The sequence below is a fragment of the Boleophthalmus pectinirostris genome, unplaced genomic scaffold (assembly GCF_026225935.1).
Source record: "Boleophthalmus pectinirostris isolate CB_2022bp ecotype Guang Dong unplaced genomic scaffold, ASM2622593v1 HiC_scaffold_22, whole genome shotgun sequence".
Classification (NCBI taxonomy): Eukaryota; Metazoa; Chordata; class Actinopteri; order Gobiiformes; family Gobiidae; genus Boleophthalmus; species Boleophthalmus pectinirostris.
In genome coordinates, this window is record NW_026571190.1 from 13967767 (window position 1) to 13987081 (window position 19315).

The 19315-nt window shown below is 38.6% G+C and overlaps 1 protein-coding gene across 1 annotated transcript; it reads right to left on the bottom strand.

Annotated features, from left to right (window-relative positions):
• Positions 1-17: 17 nt before the first annotated feature.
• kdm2aa (lysine (K)-specific demethylase 2Aa) lies at positions 18-19000 on the bottom strand. The gene is made up of 26 exons (XM_020929382.2): positions 18852-19000; positions 17659-17797; positions 16918-16996; positions 16800-16846; positions 15935-16113; positions 15278-15384; positions 15082-15175; positions 14348-14501; positions 13938-14053; positions 13638-13764; positions 12716-12927; positions 9260-9337; positions 9029-9156; positions 8534-8657; positions 8246-8365; positions 8083-8166; positions 6767-6796; positions 6563-6671; positions 5737-6092; positions 4456-4654; positions 3595-3703; positions 3268-3510; positions 2530-2693; positions 1926-2072; positions 1117-1335; positions 18-499 (listed from the first exon to the last, which is right to left on the bottom strand). Exons 1-26 carry the CDS (start codon positions 18855-18857, stop codon positions 318-320), a joined length of 3552 nt encoding a protein of 1183 aa, XP_020785041.2. The 5' UTR covers positions 18858-19000; the 3' UTR covers positions 18-317.
• Between the last annotated feature and the right edge of the window lie 315 nt (positions 19001-19315).

Here is a 19315-nt window from a genome sequence, read left to right on the forward strand (position 1 = left end):
AAAAAGACAAGACAACATTTGAAAGATGTTTTTATACAAAATACTGTACAAAGAAGGTAGTTTTAGTAGTTTTGAGAGCTACTGCAGAAATATATGAACAAAGTAGGCATCATCTGGCTTATTTATGTATTTTAAATTATTGCCAAGTAAATTTCAGCACTAGACATTACCAGTTCAAATAAGAGCTGCACAAAATAGGACAAACCTTGGAGTAAATTTGACAGTTGTGGGCATGTGAAGAAATGGTTGAATAATGTAGGAATCATCTGGCTTATACAAATAGTTTTATGTATTTTAAATTATAGAAATTTATATTTTCAGTCGAGTCTCTGTATGAGTTTTTCCTCCATCATGCAGAACAGAGCAGTGTGGGACAGGTCTGAGATGAAAGAGTCACACCCTCTTCTGCTGATGTGGGAGCAGCCCCTGAGGTCGAGCAGCGAGAGCGACGAGAGTCGCTTCAGATACAACAGGCAGCCGTCCGTCAACTTAACACAACCTACAGAACAGACATAAACAAGAGCAGGTTTGAAGACTATATATAGCTTGTACTCACAGTTTTAAAAACCCTCTACAATCACAACTGAACCTTGGTTGCCAGTGCCTTAACTTGCAGATGGAGGACACATACAGGTTTTTATCATTCTCAGTATATTAACAGACCGTGCCTCATGTGAAAGCTCAGAGCATTCAGAGTTCCCTCACTCAGCTGCAGACGCTGCACTAGCACTGAGCAATGATTGGCTTCAGTTGCTGGGTGTTAAATAGTGAGGATTCAGATTACAAAAATCCAGTTGGTTTAATCTAATGAAACTGGCAACCCAAATGAGACATTCATTTGAGGCTCATTCTGCTAATACAACTAATATTATAGTAACTAATACAATCATCCATTTCAGACCATAAGTGACCTATCTGTTCATATTTCAGTCTTCTCTCAAATGTTCATACTTTGAGACATGTTTAAAATGTTCACTTTGAATCCAACTATTAAAACATAAATAGCAAAACTGATCATAAAAGCAATTTGAAAATTTGCAATTAGATATAATCATTCACCAGTACTCCTTGCCCTGGTTCATAACCAATATTGGCTCATCATTACTTCACACTGACCTGAGAGAGTGAGCTCGGAGAGATTGTGGCGTGTGTGTGTGCCAGAGGCAGCTAACATGGCGATGGAGGAATCAGTGACATCTTTGCAGTGAGCCAGGTCCAGTCTCTGCAGCTGTGGCATGTGCCTCTGAACCAGCCTCAGCGTTGAGTCTGAGATCTCCAGACCAGAGACACGCAGCTCCAGCAGGTTCCTCAGTCGGCTGCGAGAAGACTCCAGACCTAAGCAAAGAGGAGAGAGACATTCACATAGGGCTGTGCAATTAATTGAATTTTAATAGTGATCAAGATTCAATCATTTCAACAGAGAGGTCCACAGCTATCCTCTATTAGTAAAAGGCATGTGGGGTGGAGTAGGAATGGAAGATTATTTTTATTATTATTATGCAAGATGGTCCAAGTAATTTGCCTTGTGGATGAATAAAGTCTGTCTAAGATTAATCGCAATTAATTCAAAATCTATATTTTAATGAACCCATTAACAAATCTCACAGGCTGCAATTTTTAAGTACCATATTTCCTCCACAATAAAAATTGTACTGTACAAACATGTTCTGAAATACATTGTCAGTTCATATTTCTGTCTTTTTGTCAATGCTTCTGGATGTGAATGTGAACAAATGAGGTGCATCAGATTTTAGTGGTACATGTATTAAGAAACATGACGTGAATGAAAGGCTTAATTCACTTTCATTCACATCATATTTACATGTACACAAATAAAACCAAACATTTGAAGTACTCCTATCAATTCTGGGGAAAAAGTTATAAAATTAAAATCATTGTAAACACATTAAGATGCAGATTCGAACCTGGAGGCAGGATGATTTCTTTGAACTGAGGGTCTTTGAGCCCCTCACACCAGCGCAGGTCGAGCAGCCGCAGACAGGGCAGAGAGGGGCAGACAAGAGCAGAGAGACAGGACCACGACAGACCGGCTACACTCAGTTCACGGAGGCCTAAGGTGCAAGAGAGGGCCAGACAGGAGGGAAGAATCGTTTAAGTTGTATACTGAATTCTTTTTTATCAGATAATAAAATAAAAAGAGATATGGGTTCATAGCCAATGGAGGTACCGATACTTCAAACCAGCCAATGGTCAACAAGCTCTAATGCTATGCTTGGGCCGATATATAGGACAGATTTTTTATTTTTTTTTCCCCAGAACATGTGATTTGTGATTACAACCTCAGTTACTGGTTTTAATGCACTGCTCTGCATGATAAACCTATAATAAGCAAAAATAATAAAAAGACACAACTCTATTTTACAACTAATCTATAAAGGAGCTATAGTCACATTTTGTGCAGTGCCCTCCTCCTGGCTATTACAAGCATATGATGAAAATGACTTAACTTGGTACTGCAAGTTGTATACAGATTGTAAGCGATTTTGCGATAACTAATATGATGGTTACCTGGGAGCCTGGTGAGGAGGCAATTGAGTTGTCTTTTGGCCACAGGAGTCCACGACAGGTCCAGAGCAGTGGGTTGTCTCTTTACGATCCCGGCTAAGGCCTGATTACTGAGTGCACTGCAGCGGCTGATGTCCATATGAGTCCAGAGACGCTTGTCACAGCTCCTAAACAAACAGGAGGTGGATTCTATGAAAATCTAGGCAATAGTCAGGTACAATCCAAGTGTTTTGTTTTATTTGACTGAACCCTACTTTGGTCCTGGTTTAGTTCTTGTAATGCCATTATTGTTACCTAGATATAATGTTTAGTGGTGAAAGTGTAATAAGACTGTCTCTAAAATTTGAAAAATATTCTAACTGTAGAAGGTCCAACATATCTCCAGTACACAACACAATTTGAGAAACCCTGGTACAGTTAACATATTTTAAATTTAGTGCTGTAAACCACGGGTTTAAAAAGAACAATAATACATTTTGAGCCCCCTTTCAACACTCTAAAATAGTACAGTTAAATTTATATTAGAAATATTACAAGACAAAGCTACAGTTTATGTGTTTGGCTCTGGTTTGATCTCATTTTATTCCTTAGTTTGTCAAATTTTGTTGAGCAACTTCATTATACATAACTTTAACTGGAACAGATATAAAGTTTTAAAATAAATATTTAGTACAGAAAAAAATGACTCTTAATTTCTTCAATGTAAATTCGCAGAAAAAGGTGAGACATAGTTTGACGTACCACTTGTACCAGGCCTTGCAGACCAACATACAGCTCAGGAGTTCGGCTCTGCTCAGATACTTGAACACTGAGACCCACAGCTCCTTCTCTCCTCCTTTCTCATTTCCTATGTCCTTAAAGGAAGGTAAGGACAGAAGTGACGGAGGAGACATGGACAGAGCAGCGGCTGCGGCAGCAGCAGCAGACTCCTCATCAGAGGAAGAGGGGTGGTCTTTAGTGTCACGTTTGGATCCTACACGAGGCCTAGAAAAATAACACAAATAAAATACAAATAGTGAGTAAAACAATAGTATATATGTTAAAACTTGTGATTTGTATTTGCAGTACCTTCCTGGTCCTTTGGGGGTGTCTGTGGTGTCTGACTTTTTCAATGACTTTGGCGTTTTTCTGTGTCCCTGTCCACTCGACCGGGCCTCCAACTTTGGGACAATCAAACCTGTCAAAAAATATGTTTATCTAATAAATTTCATCCACCTACCACTATATATTACAGTATCTCATGGGGATTTTACAACATCAGAAAAAAATATCTAAGCAATATATCTTTTAATGTCGTCCAGGAGCTCAGAAATGTCTACCTCAATATTGAATGACAAAGAATTCTATCAGTGAATTTGTCTTCTTTGATGGCCAGTGGCATATTCCAAAATGACAATGTCAAGAATCATTGAGCGCTAACAGTAAGAGACTAGTTCAGGGAGTATGAGGCATAATTTTTATACTAAAATACTATACTATTAATGAAAATGGATACCCCCTTGAGCATGTACTTGTACTTAAATGATCTTAATCTTTATCATCAGAACTTGAATAAGACCACATGGTAAAATAAAAAAAATCATAAAAAAAAGAAAAAGATGCTATGAACGTGTACCACAATCAAAGCTAAATGGGGTCCAACAAAATATTAGTGTATACATGTTCACACGATACCTATTTATTAATTAAGGAAAAAGGTGATTAGCTTTGGTATCCAAGAGCCGCCTCCTTCGCCACCACCAGACTAGTGCATAGTGTGTGGTCTAAGCTACCCTCCTCACTTTGACTTATTCTGAATACCACCGGAGTGGAGCTGCACCGTAGGGCATGCAGTCCAATGGCTAGTAAAGGTAAAGAAAAGCAGACAAGCAGATGACCGCTCCAGAAAAAGTTACATAGTGCACCTGTAACAAGACTTCTGCTACTCACTGCTCTGCTTCTTTCCTCTGTGTGGAGTCTGCAGGGTAACACTGAGGCAGGCTCCACTCAACAGCTCATCGTTAAAGTCAGACATGAGTAAAACTGGAGGCTCTGGGTCCGAGTCCCATTGCCCTTCCTCCTCCTCTTCCTCCATAGAATCCAGATCTTCATCCTCTGCATCCAGATCTGCACCCTCACTGTCCTCATCCTGGAGAAGAGATAATATTCTGTGAGGTCAATGAGCGATCAAGGGTACCTGGATCTATTCTAGTAATAGAATACGGCTGGAAATATCTTCTTCTATTGATCAGTTATGATTTTACATAGAATATTTTTTCTATTTAAAACCAATAAATATGGCTTTGTTACGTGTGGGCGTATTTATTTGGGTCATTAGATGTTTTTGTTTTCCCTTTTGTAGTAAGTTTTGTAATTGGTATTTTTTTGCATAACTTCTTTTTATGGTTTATTGTTGCGTGGCTGTGCAGAGCCTATAAATACTTGCTGTCTGCCCATGGCGCACTCTCTCTGCTCTGCTCCTCCACTCTGTGCGCCCTGCTCTGCCCAGCCCCACTCACCTTGCACACTCAGACTCTGTGCGTGCACCCTGAGGGTAGCCTCGCCCGTCAGGCAGGTGCAGGGTGGGATGCCATGTAGCCTTCGTTAAGCATTAGCCTTTTGTTTTGACCGGGTGGGACCGACTGTCCCGTTTTCACTTTTCATTTGGGTTCAGGTTTGTTGTTTTTTTTTTCTTGTCTTTAGTTACGGGTGCTGGCACCAGCTTCTACAGCCCTGTATGGGGTTGGCCCGGTGTTGCACATTTTTGTTCTGTTTGGCCGGCTCACCAGTTCCACCCGTTTATTTACTTTTACTTTTTACTTTTCATTATTTTTTGGGGGGGCACGGGAGGGTTTTAAAATTTCTTTAAAATCGTACAATTAAGAACAAACTAGAAAATAAGATCACAAATAAAAGAAACTAAAAGCTAACTTGAGTCCTGTGTACTTTTAAATATGTTGCCCTTCGGGTCATAACATATTTGATCTTAATTTCATGAACAAAAAAAAACAAACCAAAACAAACTTTTAATCAATTAACAGTTTAGTCCCCTGATTAGCCAAAATTTCAAACTCTAATTAATTATGTGGTAACATAAGACCTATAATTTTATTCAAAAATCAAAAACTTTATGTACAGTAATGACTGGCTAGCCTCCATAGTGTCTTGAAACTCTAACATTTTGAGTTTTTTGGGCTCCATGAACTTTTTCTTAGCAAAATAGTCCCTCACCTCGTCCTCCTCAGTGCGTCTTCTCCTGCGTTTCTGTCTCGCTCGTGGTTTCTCTCCTTCCTCGCTGTCTTCCTCGTCTTCATCATCTTCATCATCCTCGTCTTCATCGTCCTCATCTTCATCGTCATCCTCGCTCTCCTCTGAGTCATCCCCCCTGCGCTGCACTCTGGACCCTCCCCTGAGCCTCACACCTCTCCCGCGTTTGCTGCCCTCCCTCAGTCCTTGTGCCCCCCTCCGAGCAGACAGGGCCCCTCGGTTACCCCTGTGCCCCCCACGCAGCAAGCCCCTTCGACTTGAGCTCAAGCCTCTGCGGGACGTCCCACTGCTGCGGCCATGGAGCTTTCTGCCTCGAGAACCTGTGGAGATGAAATGTTCAGCATGAAATAGTGAAAATTTAATCAGAATGATCAAACTCATGCTGCTTTATAAATTATAAGATTTGTGGGTAGAAGTGTGTGTTGTGCAAAGGGCTGTTTAAACAGGCGATATTTTAACAAAGCATCTAAATGTGCTAAAATGTGAAATGTCTTGACTGAGGTTCAAGTGAACTGACTACCAGAGGGTAGAAATATATACCCTTGCTAAGTAGATTACACTAGACATTTCTATCGGTTTTTGAGATCATATTTAATAGTTTTAACTATAAACACTACACTTGCATAATATTGCAAATAAAAATTTGATGATAATTTTTCAATATACCTCCCACCTCTACTTTCAAGTGGCAAAACTCTGTAAAAATACACTTATTAGCAGAGGCAAACCCATGGTAACAAGTGAAACCATAGGCAAACTCAAATTATAGCTTTGAAGAAGGCAAAAGTACCTTCATCATCTTCGTCCTCACTGCCCGAGTCGTCTCCATCTTTGCTGTGTCTGTGCTGACGGTAGATCTTAGCCATTCGAGCGTCCAGGAGAGAGGACGATTTACGCTTCTAAAATATTACAGCACATTATTACTATTACATTATGTATACAGGACAAGAAGAAAACTATACTGAGCAATATGTGATAATGAATGGATACTCACTGCTGGAAGGCCATCTCCCCTTTCCTTTGCCTGGGAAAAAAACAAATGGTTATATAATATATAACAATTAATATACAACTATTTAATATATAACAAGTGTAAAGCTTAAATATGTATATTGTACATATTTAAGAAGCTTTATGATCTTTTTATTTACTATTAAAATCTTTAAATTACAATTAAAAAAAACAAAATCGTCTGTTTATTAGAACAAACATGACCCACTTTCATTGTATTCAATCAACAAGACAGATGTTACTCTAAAAGTCAGTCAAATACACAGCAATGGGCAAATTAATTATTTTCTCATCATAAGATAAATTCTGAAAGAAAATGTAGGTTTTCCACAAACTTTTCGACAAAAATAAGAAAAAATTAAGAGGTACCAAATATCATTTCTTATTCTTCAAGCAATGTTGGTGTGAAAATACAATTAACCAAGCTATTATACCTTATTCTCATGTACAACAACTATAAAAAATAAGTCAAATGACCTCATATTCAGACTGCTTATGCTTTAAAATGGATTGCCTGCAAACAGTGAATTTGTATCTTTGTTCAAAATAAGCACAGAGTCAGTAAAAAGCAGCAGATGGAATTGATCTGAAACATAAAAAACATCTAAGAAGAGGCACCAATCCAGTACAGTACTTAAGAAAGTAATTTTGAACCAGGAATAGAAAAGTTGTGTCTCTTCAGAATAATCAAGTTAGAGAATATGAAAAAGATATAAAAATGCTGATCTAATACACGTTCAGCCCATAAATGTTTGGGGGCAAAAGCTGTCTCCTTCCTTTAGAAACAGAAAAAGACTAAAAAAATGAAATAGCGATGAAAGGTGAACTGAGAGCAGGAAACCACTCTCACCAGTCTCGAGCCGAGTGGCTGAGAGAGCGGAGGGGCCACCAGCAGAAGAAACCCAGAGTAGGAGTGCCCTGCAGCCCCCCCAGAGGTACCCAGCCTCAGCACCATTAGGTGCTGCTGGTGGGCGCCATCACTGCCTGATGACTGACGCAAAATAATGACAGTGAAAGAAGAAAGAAGCAAAAGCAATGTAAAAATGAAAAGGAGAGATAGTAAACGTGTTGGGGTTTAGTTGAAAAGAGGAGACCCTCAACCTGATTTTCCTATCTTATAAAAGGAAAAAATATGAGCTCAGTGAGCTTAAATTATCCCACAGGGATTAAAAAAAAAAAAGTTATATGATTTGTTTGCCGACTCTACAAATACAAAAATATCCTTGCTCAATTTGGAAAAGAACTGTGTGTCTACACATTAAATGTTACAATACTACTGCTCAACCCATACCCTCTCACCTCTTGTTCGGTGAGGCCTTGGACACATTTGGGACACTCCCAGCAGCTCGGCAGGTCTTTATTGATCACTCCTTCCCCAGGCACCTACAACAAGAAATAGCATTTTTGAGTCAGACTAGGTTATAAAATTAAAAAATATTCCACAAACACAAAACAGTCTTACCCGTAAACAAGAGGGATGCACAATTTGTCCACAATTTGAACACTCCATCAGTGCGAGTCCATCTTCCTCTTGGTTTGGGTCTTTGCAGATGTCACACACAGCAGACAGAGGCAGGCCAGGCTGAAGAGACAAACCAGTATCAGTATCAGAGACAAGGCAAGTTTATTTGCCGAACATGAAAAATGCATTAAAATCACAATGCTTTAGTGCTATGCTAAATTTGTCTTAGATCACGAATAAGTACTAGTTTAGTTTACTCTTTTCTCAACTATAATAGTCAAGACTCACAGAGAGACACTGGCGTAGCACACAGGTTTGTTTGAGTTTTCCTGGACCCCCAAACTTCTTCATGTCTCTGCAGAAGTTACACTCTCCACACTCAGTCCTCACACAGGCCTCACAGCGCTTACACCTAAAACACATACAACACATTTTACACAGAAATACTTCCCAAGTGGCATTTTTATATCTTATTATGGTACATCAGACCATTTCTAGACCACCTGAAATCCAACATGCACCTTTGACCCCTCAGACAAAATCTAGACTTCTGTCTTCTCTTCTGCTTGTGTACTTGGCTTTTGACCCGAAGTAGATAGTAATATATATCTTGACTTTATGTATTGATATGTGTTTGTATTTAGCATTATCTTGATTTGAAACATATCTTTCTCCATGGAGGCAAACAGTCCAAGTTGCTATGCTCTTGCATTTAACGGTTCATGTGGCATGCTTTCACGCCATTTGGGTTCAACAAAAAAATTGCATTATTTTTCCTCATACCTGACCCTGCGTCTCCTGAGCACAGACATAGATGAAGAGGGTTTCTGTGGCCGAGGGACGATGGGGGTCGTAGCCAGTTTGGGGCGAGGGGGAGGTGGGGGAGGAGGGGGAGGCTGGTACCACGAGGGCTAAAGAGAGACAAAACATAAATATTATACAAAACACTATAACTGACAGCACACATAGATAACATGTGGTTCTTAAAAGGAATAATACGTGACCGTTTCTTACCCTCTTTGGCCACTTGATAATAGGTTTACCAGTGTACGAGAGTTTGGGAACATCATTGGCATGTTCTTTGAGCAGAGCCTGTATTTGAATGACAAGGAGGAAACAAATACATTTACATCTGACATGATTAAATCCAATTTGTGAACTAGGCAATAAGACAGGTGAGATATAATTTTTCCACCCCTAAACCAAGACAAGAAAAATGGGCAGAGCTCATTCATTGCACTGAGCCTGTGGAAAAAGCAGTGTGCCTACATGGCTTTGAATTGATTAATAGATTATTTTTGTTGATCATACACCCATCATGCCACATATGTAAATAACCAGGAAGGGATGGTCTATTTATTATTTTTTGTTAACTGTCCAGCAGCACCTTTATTCTCTAATGTGTCTCTGGTCTTGCTCTGTTGTTCTTCCTATTTTTTGTTCCTATCTTTAATTTTATTTATATTTAATTTGAGTATTTAAGTGTTGTTAAAACAAATAGACAGATGCATCAAATTATCAATGTACAAATACAATAACAGAAATCACAAATAAAATTACATAATTCAATACAGAATAGTCTTTTTCAATTCATGTATGGCAACCCTAGTCATGTATCCTACTATACCTCATCACTGTAGGCTACTTGTTTTGCCCTAATAATTGATCTGTGTTTCCCCTGGTCTCTGGACACTGATGCATGATAGAAATATAGACCAATGCTGCAATGGTAATTGACTAGTCGTGACAAATTAACTATAAGAAATATGAAAAAAATCATATTTTTATATAGTTATTTGGACTATATAGACTCCATCCATGAAAAAAATCCATGAAAATACTTTTTCATAAAAAAGACATTATTAAATCAAAATTAGGGCCTGACCGATATGGGTTTTGTTGTGGCTGATATGATACCAATAAAATGGAAGATCGAGCTGCCGATAGCCGATATAATCGCCAATATATTTAGTGATGTAAAAATTCACTGTAAATCTTGAATTGTTTAAAAAACTTACATTTGGCTCTAGGGGATTTTAAATTGGGTTTATTTAGGCAACATTTACTGTTATTCTGACTCTTTGCGTCATATTTACAGACAGTAGGTCAGCCTAATAGCATCACATTCTAGCTACTAGTGATGGGTATTCCAGTTCTTTTAAGAGAACTGCCTCTTTTGGCTCAGCTCACTAAAAGCAGCTGGCCCTTTCGGGTCCCAAGCGGCTCTTCAGATTGTTTTGTTGCAAGCAGGACTAAAGCCAGGTCTAAAGCAGGTCTAAAGCAGGTCTAAAGCAGGTCTAAAGCAGGTCTAAAGCAGGTCTAAAGCAGGACTAAAACAGGACTAAAACAGGACTAAAACAGGACTAAAACAGGACTAAAACAGATCTAAGCCATGTGTAAAACAGGACTAAACCAGAACTGAACCAGGACTGAGTGTTGGGACTCGGTTTCTATCTCTCTCCCTCTCTTGAGCCCAAGATTAGTCCTGGTTTCTCTATTTGATGCTGAACTACAACCAAATATGCATTTTTTTTTTTTTTATCCTATGCACATGCATATGTCTGAAAGTTTCGTTTTCAGCCGCTGCCGCTGTCAAACTACCACGGGTCTGCATGCGGAGTGAAGATAATAAAAGAGAGAGAAAGAGAAAACACAGCTCCCAATAAGGAGCAGGCTCCCATTGTTCGCTTCAAAGAGCCGGCTCCAAGAGCCGCTTCGTTCATGACTAACCCATCACTACTAGCTAAAGTAAACTACTGCTATTAGCCTTTAGCTGTAAATGCTGCGCGCTGCGGTAATTAATTATACGCATAAATGTCACAGCTCATTTACATATCAGTGCTGGTCCAGTAGCATATATATTAGAGATGCGCGGATGGGCTATTTTTTCATCCGCAACCGCGACACAAAACTCATCATCCGCCCGCTGTCCATTTTGCACCGATGGTTTTCAAAACCGCACCTGCCCGCCATCCGCCAATTGATTTTAGATTTAGTTTAGAACAATCATACAGCAAACAAACTAAGGAGCCTCGATAAAAATGCAAACTCTATAGCTCATTCATTCCAAAATTCGCTCAGCGTGTATGTTCGCATTCTTAATTGTCCGTAACAACCCCAAACTTACCTGGTTTTCTTGCACAGCTAATTGACAACGTTTTCCAACTAGGCTATTTTTGAACCTTCTTGCCTTCGTGTTGGATGTTGTTACATTCTGAACATTCTGCCATTGCCCGATGTTATTTCAAAGTCATAGCCTCACTCCATCGGTCTTTCTTTAAGTTTTAAATACCCCGAGTGGCAGTCTACGCTATAATGTCTGCGTGTTTTAAAATATAACTGATATCGAAACAAAATAGACAGATCATCTCATCCAGATGAACCTTTATTGAAATCAGGCAATGCCCTCTTTATTTTCCAATTGAAATAGGCAAGAAAAAATATGCATAACTAAATAAATATGGCCCTATAGCCACTTATGTGTTGGCAAACAACTGAAATAAATTAGAAATAATAAAATAAACTGCATATAATATGTGCCTCGTAAACCTTAGGCTATCAATAACCCGACACAACCTTAACCTTCAGAACATAAAAAAAAGGTCAAATGGGCTAATTAAGGATATGACGTACACTTCATACTACAAGCATAGACAGTGAGACTCGTCTTTTCAGATGTAGGTAACAATACTAACAATAAAGTCGACATATTTCCAACACTCACTGCTCACACAGGCTCCTCCTCACATCACAAGTCTACACTAATAAATGTCCTTTTAATCCTGACTCAAACCAATTGTCCGTAAAAAGAATATAATCTCAGTGTTGCGCACATGGATCTATGGCTGCGGGTGTAAACAAGCGCACGTTAGTGACGTGACTCTGGGGGTGTGTTCAGGGGCAGTAGGGACACACACAGACAAATGACTCCAGAGATAAATACTGATGCAGAGCCACATATTAGAACATTTATCTGTCTGTAAATTGGATTAAATGGACATAATGTAGAGAGTCTAAGCTTTATAACGAGGTATAACGCCCACATCAGCAAACATATTGGCCGATAGCCGATATGCTTCCAGGTACCCATATCGGCTAATAATATCGGCCAACCGATATATCGGTCGGGCTCTAATCAAAATGTCATGAAAAGAAAAAACAATTTCAGATTTTCATCTCTTCATTATTTGTGAACATTCTCTGTTTAGAAGTCTTCAGTTACCATAGTTTAATCTTGATTTGGTTAAAATGTGTCTTGAAAATGTACTTTCGCAATAATCATTTGACTAGTCAACTACTAAAATAATGGTTTGTTGCAGCAGACCATGGCATAATCATAGTGTGATTTTTGGGTATGGTCATTCCTATTATTCCATTACGACTCATTTCAAATGAGGATGAGTATATGGTCCATATACTTACATCTGCTGCGCTGTATTGGTAAACAGATATATAAACATACATATTTACCTTGAGGTGCGTCATGAGGGCAGGTGCGTTGTGGATGCCTGATGGTACGCACTTCTTGCTGGTGGGCAGAGACTCCAGTTTTCCGAGCAGATTCCAAAGCCCCTCCAGCTCAAATGGAGTCAGATAGATCTTCACCTTATCCGAACGCTGCTCGCCTTCACTCGAGTCCGAAGCTTTGGGGTCGTCAACAGCATCTGCAGGCTTCTTTAGACCTACAGAAGAATAACAAGTGCAGCATGAATTTTTACAGAAAGTTTTTACAGGCAAAGAAAAGGTACAATGCAAGAACTACTACTAACACTAAAATAAATGTTTTTGTTCAATTACCTTTTTTCCCTTTAGCAGCTACTTTGGTCATATGCGTGCAATGAAATCATGGAAGACATTATACTAACAGTAAAACACATTTTGTAAGTTCAGTTTATATTAAAAAATAAAGTTTGAACTAAACTTAGACACCATATTCCAGTAGCATTCTGGAAAGGTGATGTTTGTCGATCACTACCTAATCCTCTCTTTAACTATTGCTGGTTTTCAGTTTCGAGAATTTTATGATGCCATACTCCCAGACGAGGGGCATGTGGCAAGTGAAATTTAGCACAAATATAGAACATTTCACAATAGCACAAAGTAATTCAGAGACAGAGACCAATTTTCCTATTGAATACATTATACTTTGCCATGAAATTTCCAAAATGAAAATGGACAAAAGCTTAACCCAATCATTTCCATTACAAGAACTTAACGTACTACATCAAAACTCAACAAACAATAGGACAATTCTACATTTCACCTCTACAGTAACAAGGGGAGCACCTGCATTTTAGTTTCACATGTGGAGTGCATAAAAAGAACCAAATATGCATCCATAACTCTTGTAATTTACTGAGACACCCCTATATATTTTATGTATGTGACGTACCAATGCCTAAGGAGTGCTTCTGAAACTCTGGAGTCAGATATGACGTTTTGGTCAAACTGAAGACGTATCTCTCCAGGACATACCAGCACATCTCGTAATAAAACGGGAACCGGAACTTCACCGGCACCTTAAAAAATAGGCATTAAAGAAGAATTAAAGAAGACATATTATGCTTGTGGTTATAATTCAGGGGGAATTTTGGGAACAATGGTCTCTCGATTACAAGAGAATAAAGATCACTCAAACATGTACAAACAAATGTGAGTGGGTAAATGAGGAGGGAAAACAGTTATTACTGACCCGTGTACGGTCCTCTATGTTACAGATGTTGAGTTGAGTTGGAATGTTGAAGCTGTGGAGAAAGTTTCCCCCAAAAACCATTGAGTCCATTGGAGTATACACCGCATGGATCCAACCTGGACAATTATTATTATTAGACATGACTAGGACAGACCCACCCCCCTAAATATTAAACTGCTGCATCCACAAATGCATCACTTGATTACATTTACTAGTATTAATATTCATATATCATTAGGTTCAAACAAATTAACAACAGTTGCACTATTTTTGTGATCCTATTAATTTCCCATCATATTTGTGGGATTACTATGACACAATTTCCACAATATTTCTTAATACCTGTCCCTTTGGGGCCTCTGACCATTAAGATAAGAGTATGTGGACTGTAATTGTGTGTCACTATTCACCTGATGGTATGAAGAAAGTGTAGCCCTGCTTGAGTTCGATCCTCTGACAGTCTGTGGCTCTGTCTCCCAAAAACACATCACCCTGTTTCCCTGAGAGCACCCAGTTCTCGTACAGCTCCAGGTTCTGAGGTGTCGGAGGAATCAACCAAAACACCTGACACAAAGTGAGACCAACAATAAAGGATCACTACTTAATTTCTGGACCTGCTTTTCTCCATGCAGATATTATAGCTTTTCCTGGATTGATTCACTTTGGCTTTAAACTCATCTATCTTCCATTTATTCAATTAGTGTTTTATAGCTGCAAAACATTCATGCATTCTTTCTGAGAATGGGTTTACTTCTCCACAGATCTGACCTGTAATTTGGCCTGGTTGTAGTATCTACATATTTTGAGATACATTTAATGGTTTACTGTGGAACATTACAATTAAAGCAATAATATCCATGGAGAAAAACAGGTAGCAGACCGCCATCAGTTAGTTCACCACTAACTACCCTTTACAAGAGCTTTTATTATGCAAGAGTTAAATAGTATAGTAAATATTGTACATAGTCATTTAAGTCTTTAGCAGCAATAGTCATTTGTGTTAGGAAGATATTAAGAAGTCATAGTGGTTTTGTAATGGGCTTGGATACAGCTAAACCTTTACATATTAAAATCAACATTAATGCGATTGATTCTCATTGATTCTGATCATTTCTGCAATTAACAGTTTGCATCCATTATTTACCTTGCTTCCTCTGAGAATGTGGTACCAGACTGAAGTTCCTCCAAAGTCAATGTGAAAATCTGTGTAGCAGCCTTCAACGCTCATCAGACAATATCTACAGAGAGAGATTACAAATCATGAATACATCACCATTACATGGATATTATATTTAAAAGTGCAGTCAACCAAATACATGATAAATGGGTGTATAACTTACTTCTGTACTTTGGGATATTGCATATCATTAATTGAATTTGTAGCATCTCTTTGTCTTTCTTTCAAATGACGCGGCCACATGTTGTCCACCCAGTCAATCTGATCAACCTGTTCATGCAAAAAATAACATATTAACCAACTTATTTCTCAATGCTTGGTGTTAAATGCAAAATATTGAGGACTTTTTCAAAGATATAATACTTTTAATTATGTCATTCTAAACCCCCATGTTATTACCATGCCATACCGGCTTGTCAATGGCTGATCCCATCAGATCTCAGAAGCTAAGCAAGGCCGGGCCTGGGTAGTACATGGATTGGAGACCTTCATTGCCTAGTATGAAAGTGGAGTGTGTGTGAGTGTTGGTGGTGGTCGGAGGGGCTGATGGCACAAATTTGCAGCCTTGCTTCCATCAGTCTGCCCCAGGGCAGCTGTGGCTACAATAGTAGCTTACCACCACTGAGTGTAGAGTGAATGAATAATGTTCTGTAAAGTGCTTTGGGTATCTTGAAAGGCGCTATATAAATGCAATGATTAAATGAGTGACCCTGTGATTGCTGGCCACAATTCGCATGGGTGCAAATCAACACTCAACTTCAGATATGCTCTAGATATCTATTAAACAATGTTTATAAACCCACAATGGAATTGTACTTACAGTAGTGGGTCTTTTGACGAGGTTCTCTAGTTTGGTGTGGCTGAACTCAAGACTGATCACATTGTAAAGTTTTTCTCTTTGCGATGGAGGAGTTTCATAGTAGCGCGTCCACTGAGCCATGGACATCTCTGTACCTTTCTGAGTGCTCACATCCATCACGTCAATCATGCGCCTGCTGCCTGAGAGGGGAACAAATTAAAATATAATTAAGCTAACACAGCCACAGTTTGAGAAAAAAATAATAGTCGGTGGATTCACAAAAACATTCTAAAAATTATTCTTGTTTTCAAAACTCCTGCATTTAATTTCCTGATTGTAGCCACCATATTCACCTGCTACCATTATGTGGCATTGTGGTTCACTCTTAAAGAGACCTCCCATTAAGAAGGCTAGTCAGTAGGATCAGGTGTTACAGAGAGTGGAGGTACTGTCTTTTGACAGTGTCTAAATGGACAGTATGGCAAATATTATTATAAAAGATATTGTCATTCTTAAGAATGGAGTATTGAACTTCTTTGGGCAGGAACACACCTTAGGAAAACCATACACCACAGTGGCTCAGGTACAGGACCTTGGGCTACAACACCACATGTTTGAAACAAAATGTAAGTATTGTATAAAGACTGTGTTAATGTATATATTTTGATATTTGTGTTGTTATACAATATTATTGTAGTTATTGTGACAGCTACGTTCTGTCAAAATAAACTCTGGCTTCACTGAAAGTGTGGATTATTTTTCATTCATATTTTTAACACAAATTTATGCTTTGTTACATCTGTTTTTTCCAATATGAAAAAACAATCAAGTACCAGAAATATCCACAGCTTGTAAAAATGTAGTATTAGAAAGATGTATGTCCTACCAACAAACAACTTGACATCACTGACACTGAAATCAGGCTCTGGCATCCTATGAACAAAATGGCATTATTGAGTATCAATGTTATGTTATATATTTAAAATAAAGAGTATTTTACTCACTTGATTCCCAGTCCATCGGGCCTTTCAAAGATGATAGGATCCCTTAACCCTCCACGCTGGACATACTCATATGTAAAATCTAAAAAGGAACAAGATATTTTTTGAGGGCCACAGTCTCAGGATAGAAAGCTGGTTTTGTTTTGACAAGAGCTAGTGAAAATGGATATGGGTTTTATGAAAAGTTTTAATCCTTGATGTGTTGTTATTACTTCATTTTTATTTCTTCATATTGATAATCGATTCGATTTCATTGTGCTTTGTTGAAAGGCCAAGTTTATATTTTAAAGGGAATACATTATTCTATTTTCTAATCTATGTTATAATGTTCTTTCCTCATCACAAACAAACCCGGAGTTGAGTTTTGTTTCATTCCCAAGTTCTTCACTCTAACAGAAAACGCTCTGTTGTACCTCATGTAGTAATACTGGAAGTACTCTACTGTGTTTTTAAACTCCATACACCTTCATTAAAATAATTTGGATAATTTTAGCCCTGGAATTAATAATCCCAACAAAAACGTAAAAGGAGCTCTTAGTTATTGCCTGATGTCAACACAAGGTGGAACAGAGCATTTTGAGTTTTGGTGATGTAGACAGATTAATAATTAAAGGTTACTCACATGTGCGTATGAAACACAACTAACATAGCTAAAAGCTCACAAGAGGCAATTGTGTGTAATATAGTTCTTTAAAAAATGTTCAAAGTGTACTGTAAAAAAGTAAGAGAAGAAGACACTCTTACCTTTTCCCTGCATTCGAACAACGCGGTCCGAGCTGAACCTTTGACTGTGGACTTTTTCTTCCAGATCAAACGTCCTTCGTCCATCAATCTCTTCGTCCGAGATGCCGTCATCATGGTATCTCCGCCGAGTGCCAGTCCGCTGCAGGGAAGAGAGTCAAGGAAACCAATACAGTAAACAGCATATATAATACAATAGAGCTTATACGACAATCTGTGAAAATGCAATGGGTTGTAAATTGTATATGAGTTTAATGCCCATTTTTCTTGTCATTTTCAAGAAATTGTCTTGCACCACAAATGCCTCTGCTGGAACACACCTACTTTTTATAGCCATTACCATATAGAAAACATAAAGCAATTGTTTTCAGATAACAAATAAGCAACGGCAAATTAAGGACGACTTAATTTACTACTTTCCTCTACTTACCAGGCGTTTGCTGTAACGTGGTTTGTCATCCATTTTTCACATAAAAAATAAAGGCATCCAATGCACTTTTACCATGGGAGTTTCAGCTTATTACATGTAATGTCACATGCCTCGCAATTATTCCTGATAATCCCCTATAAATTCCCATAGATGTGAAAGTAAAAATACCGAAGCTACATATTAAGTGTAAGTTAGTGCTCATCAAAAATCAATACTCTGTAACTCCAGCTTTGTTCATTGCCTTGAACAAGATGTGCCCAGCTATCGTTGGCACAAAAAACAGCGTCCCGTAAGCAAAAACAAGACGGATATCGAAAAATTATAAACGGTATCTATAAAACAACACTTAAAATATCGCAAGGCTTCGTTAAAATGTGAATATTTATCAAAATTAAGTTAATAATCCTGTAATATGAAGTTAATACAGGGCAGTGTTAGATCAGCCGCCATTTTCCCTCCCCTCACAAAACACTAATCAAGCCCCGCCCACAAACACAGTGGACGAATCACAATCAGGCGAATAGAGCGCAGATTGGCTGCAAAACATGCCAATCGAGAAAAATACAGCTCAGACCAAACCTCCACAGCAATCTCATTGGCTAGAAAACGGCACAGCGTATATTTGTTGGTTTAAGAGACTGTCAATCAAATGTGACAACCAATCACATCGGCGTATCGCATCGTCTGCATTCACTTGACTAAAATGCCAGTCATCCCTCTTAATAACATGAAATAAATGAAAAATAATTACTTTTATGAAACTTACCCCCATGATGTTGATGCCTCACTCTCTTACGAAGGATTCAAGTGTTTCCAAATATCTGTCGCAACTCGGGACGTGGATATTTGCTGTTAAAAGCTCGCATCCCAGGGACACGTTTTGTAGCCTTCACCTCAAACAGGAAGAAGCCGCTCGGTAAATGGAAGTGCATTGTGGAAACGCTGCTGTGGATTGGTCAGAAAATAATGCGTATTTTTGTGATTGGTGCCAGGTGATTGTCCGTCAGAAATATACGGCGAGCGAGAAGAGTAAACACAGAATCGCTGATTAAAAATAAGTTTATTCTCAATGACGCCAGTAAAAATCTAAGCCACATAATGTATTTGAAAACAATGAGACAAGATTGTAACAGCTGGTAAGTCACAATCAGTAGGACGACTTCTGTTAAAATGCAAAGCACTGGTTTCACATAATGGGCCTAGCAACCCATGTTTCAAGAATTGTCGTTT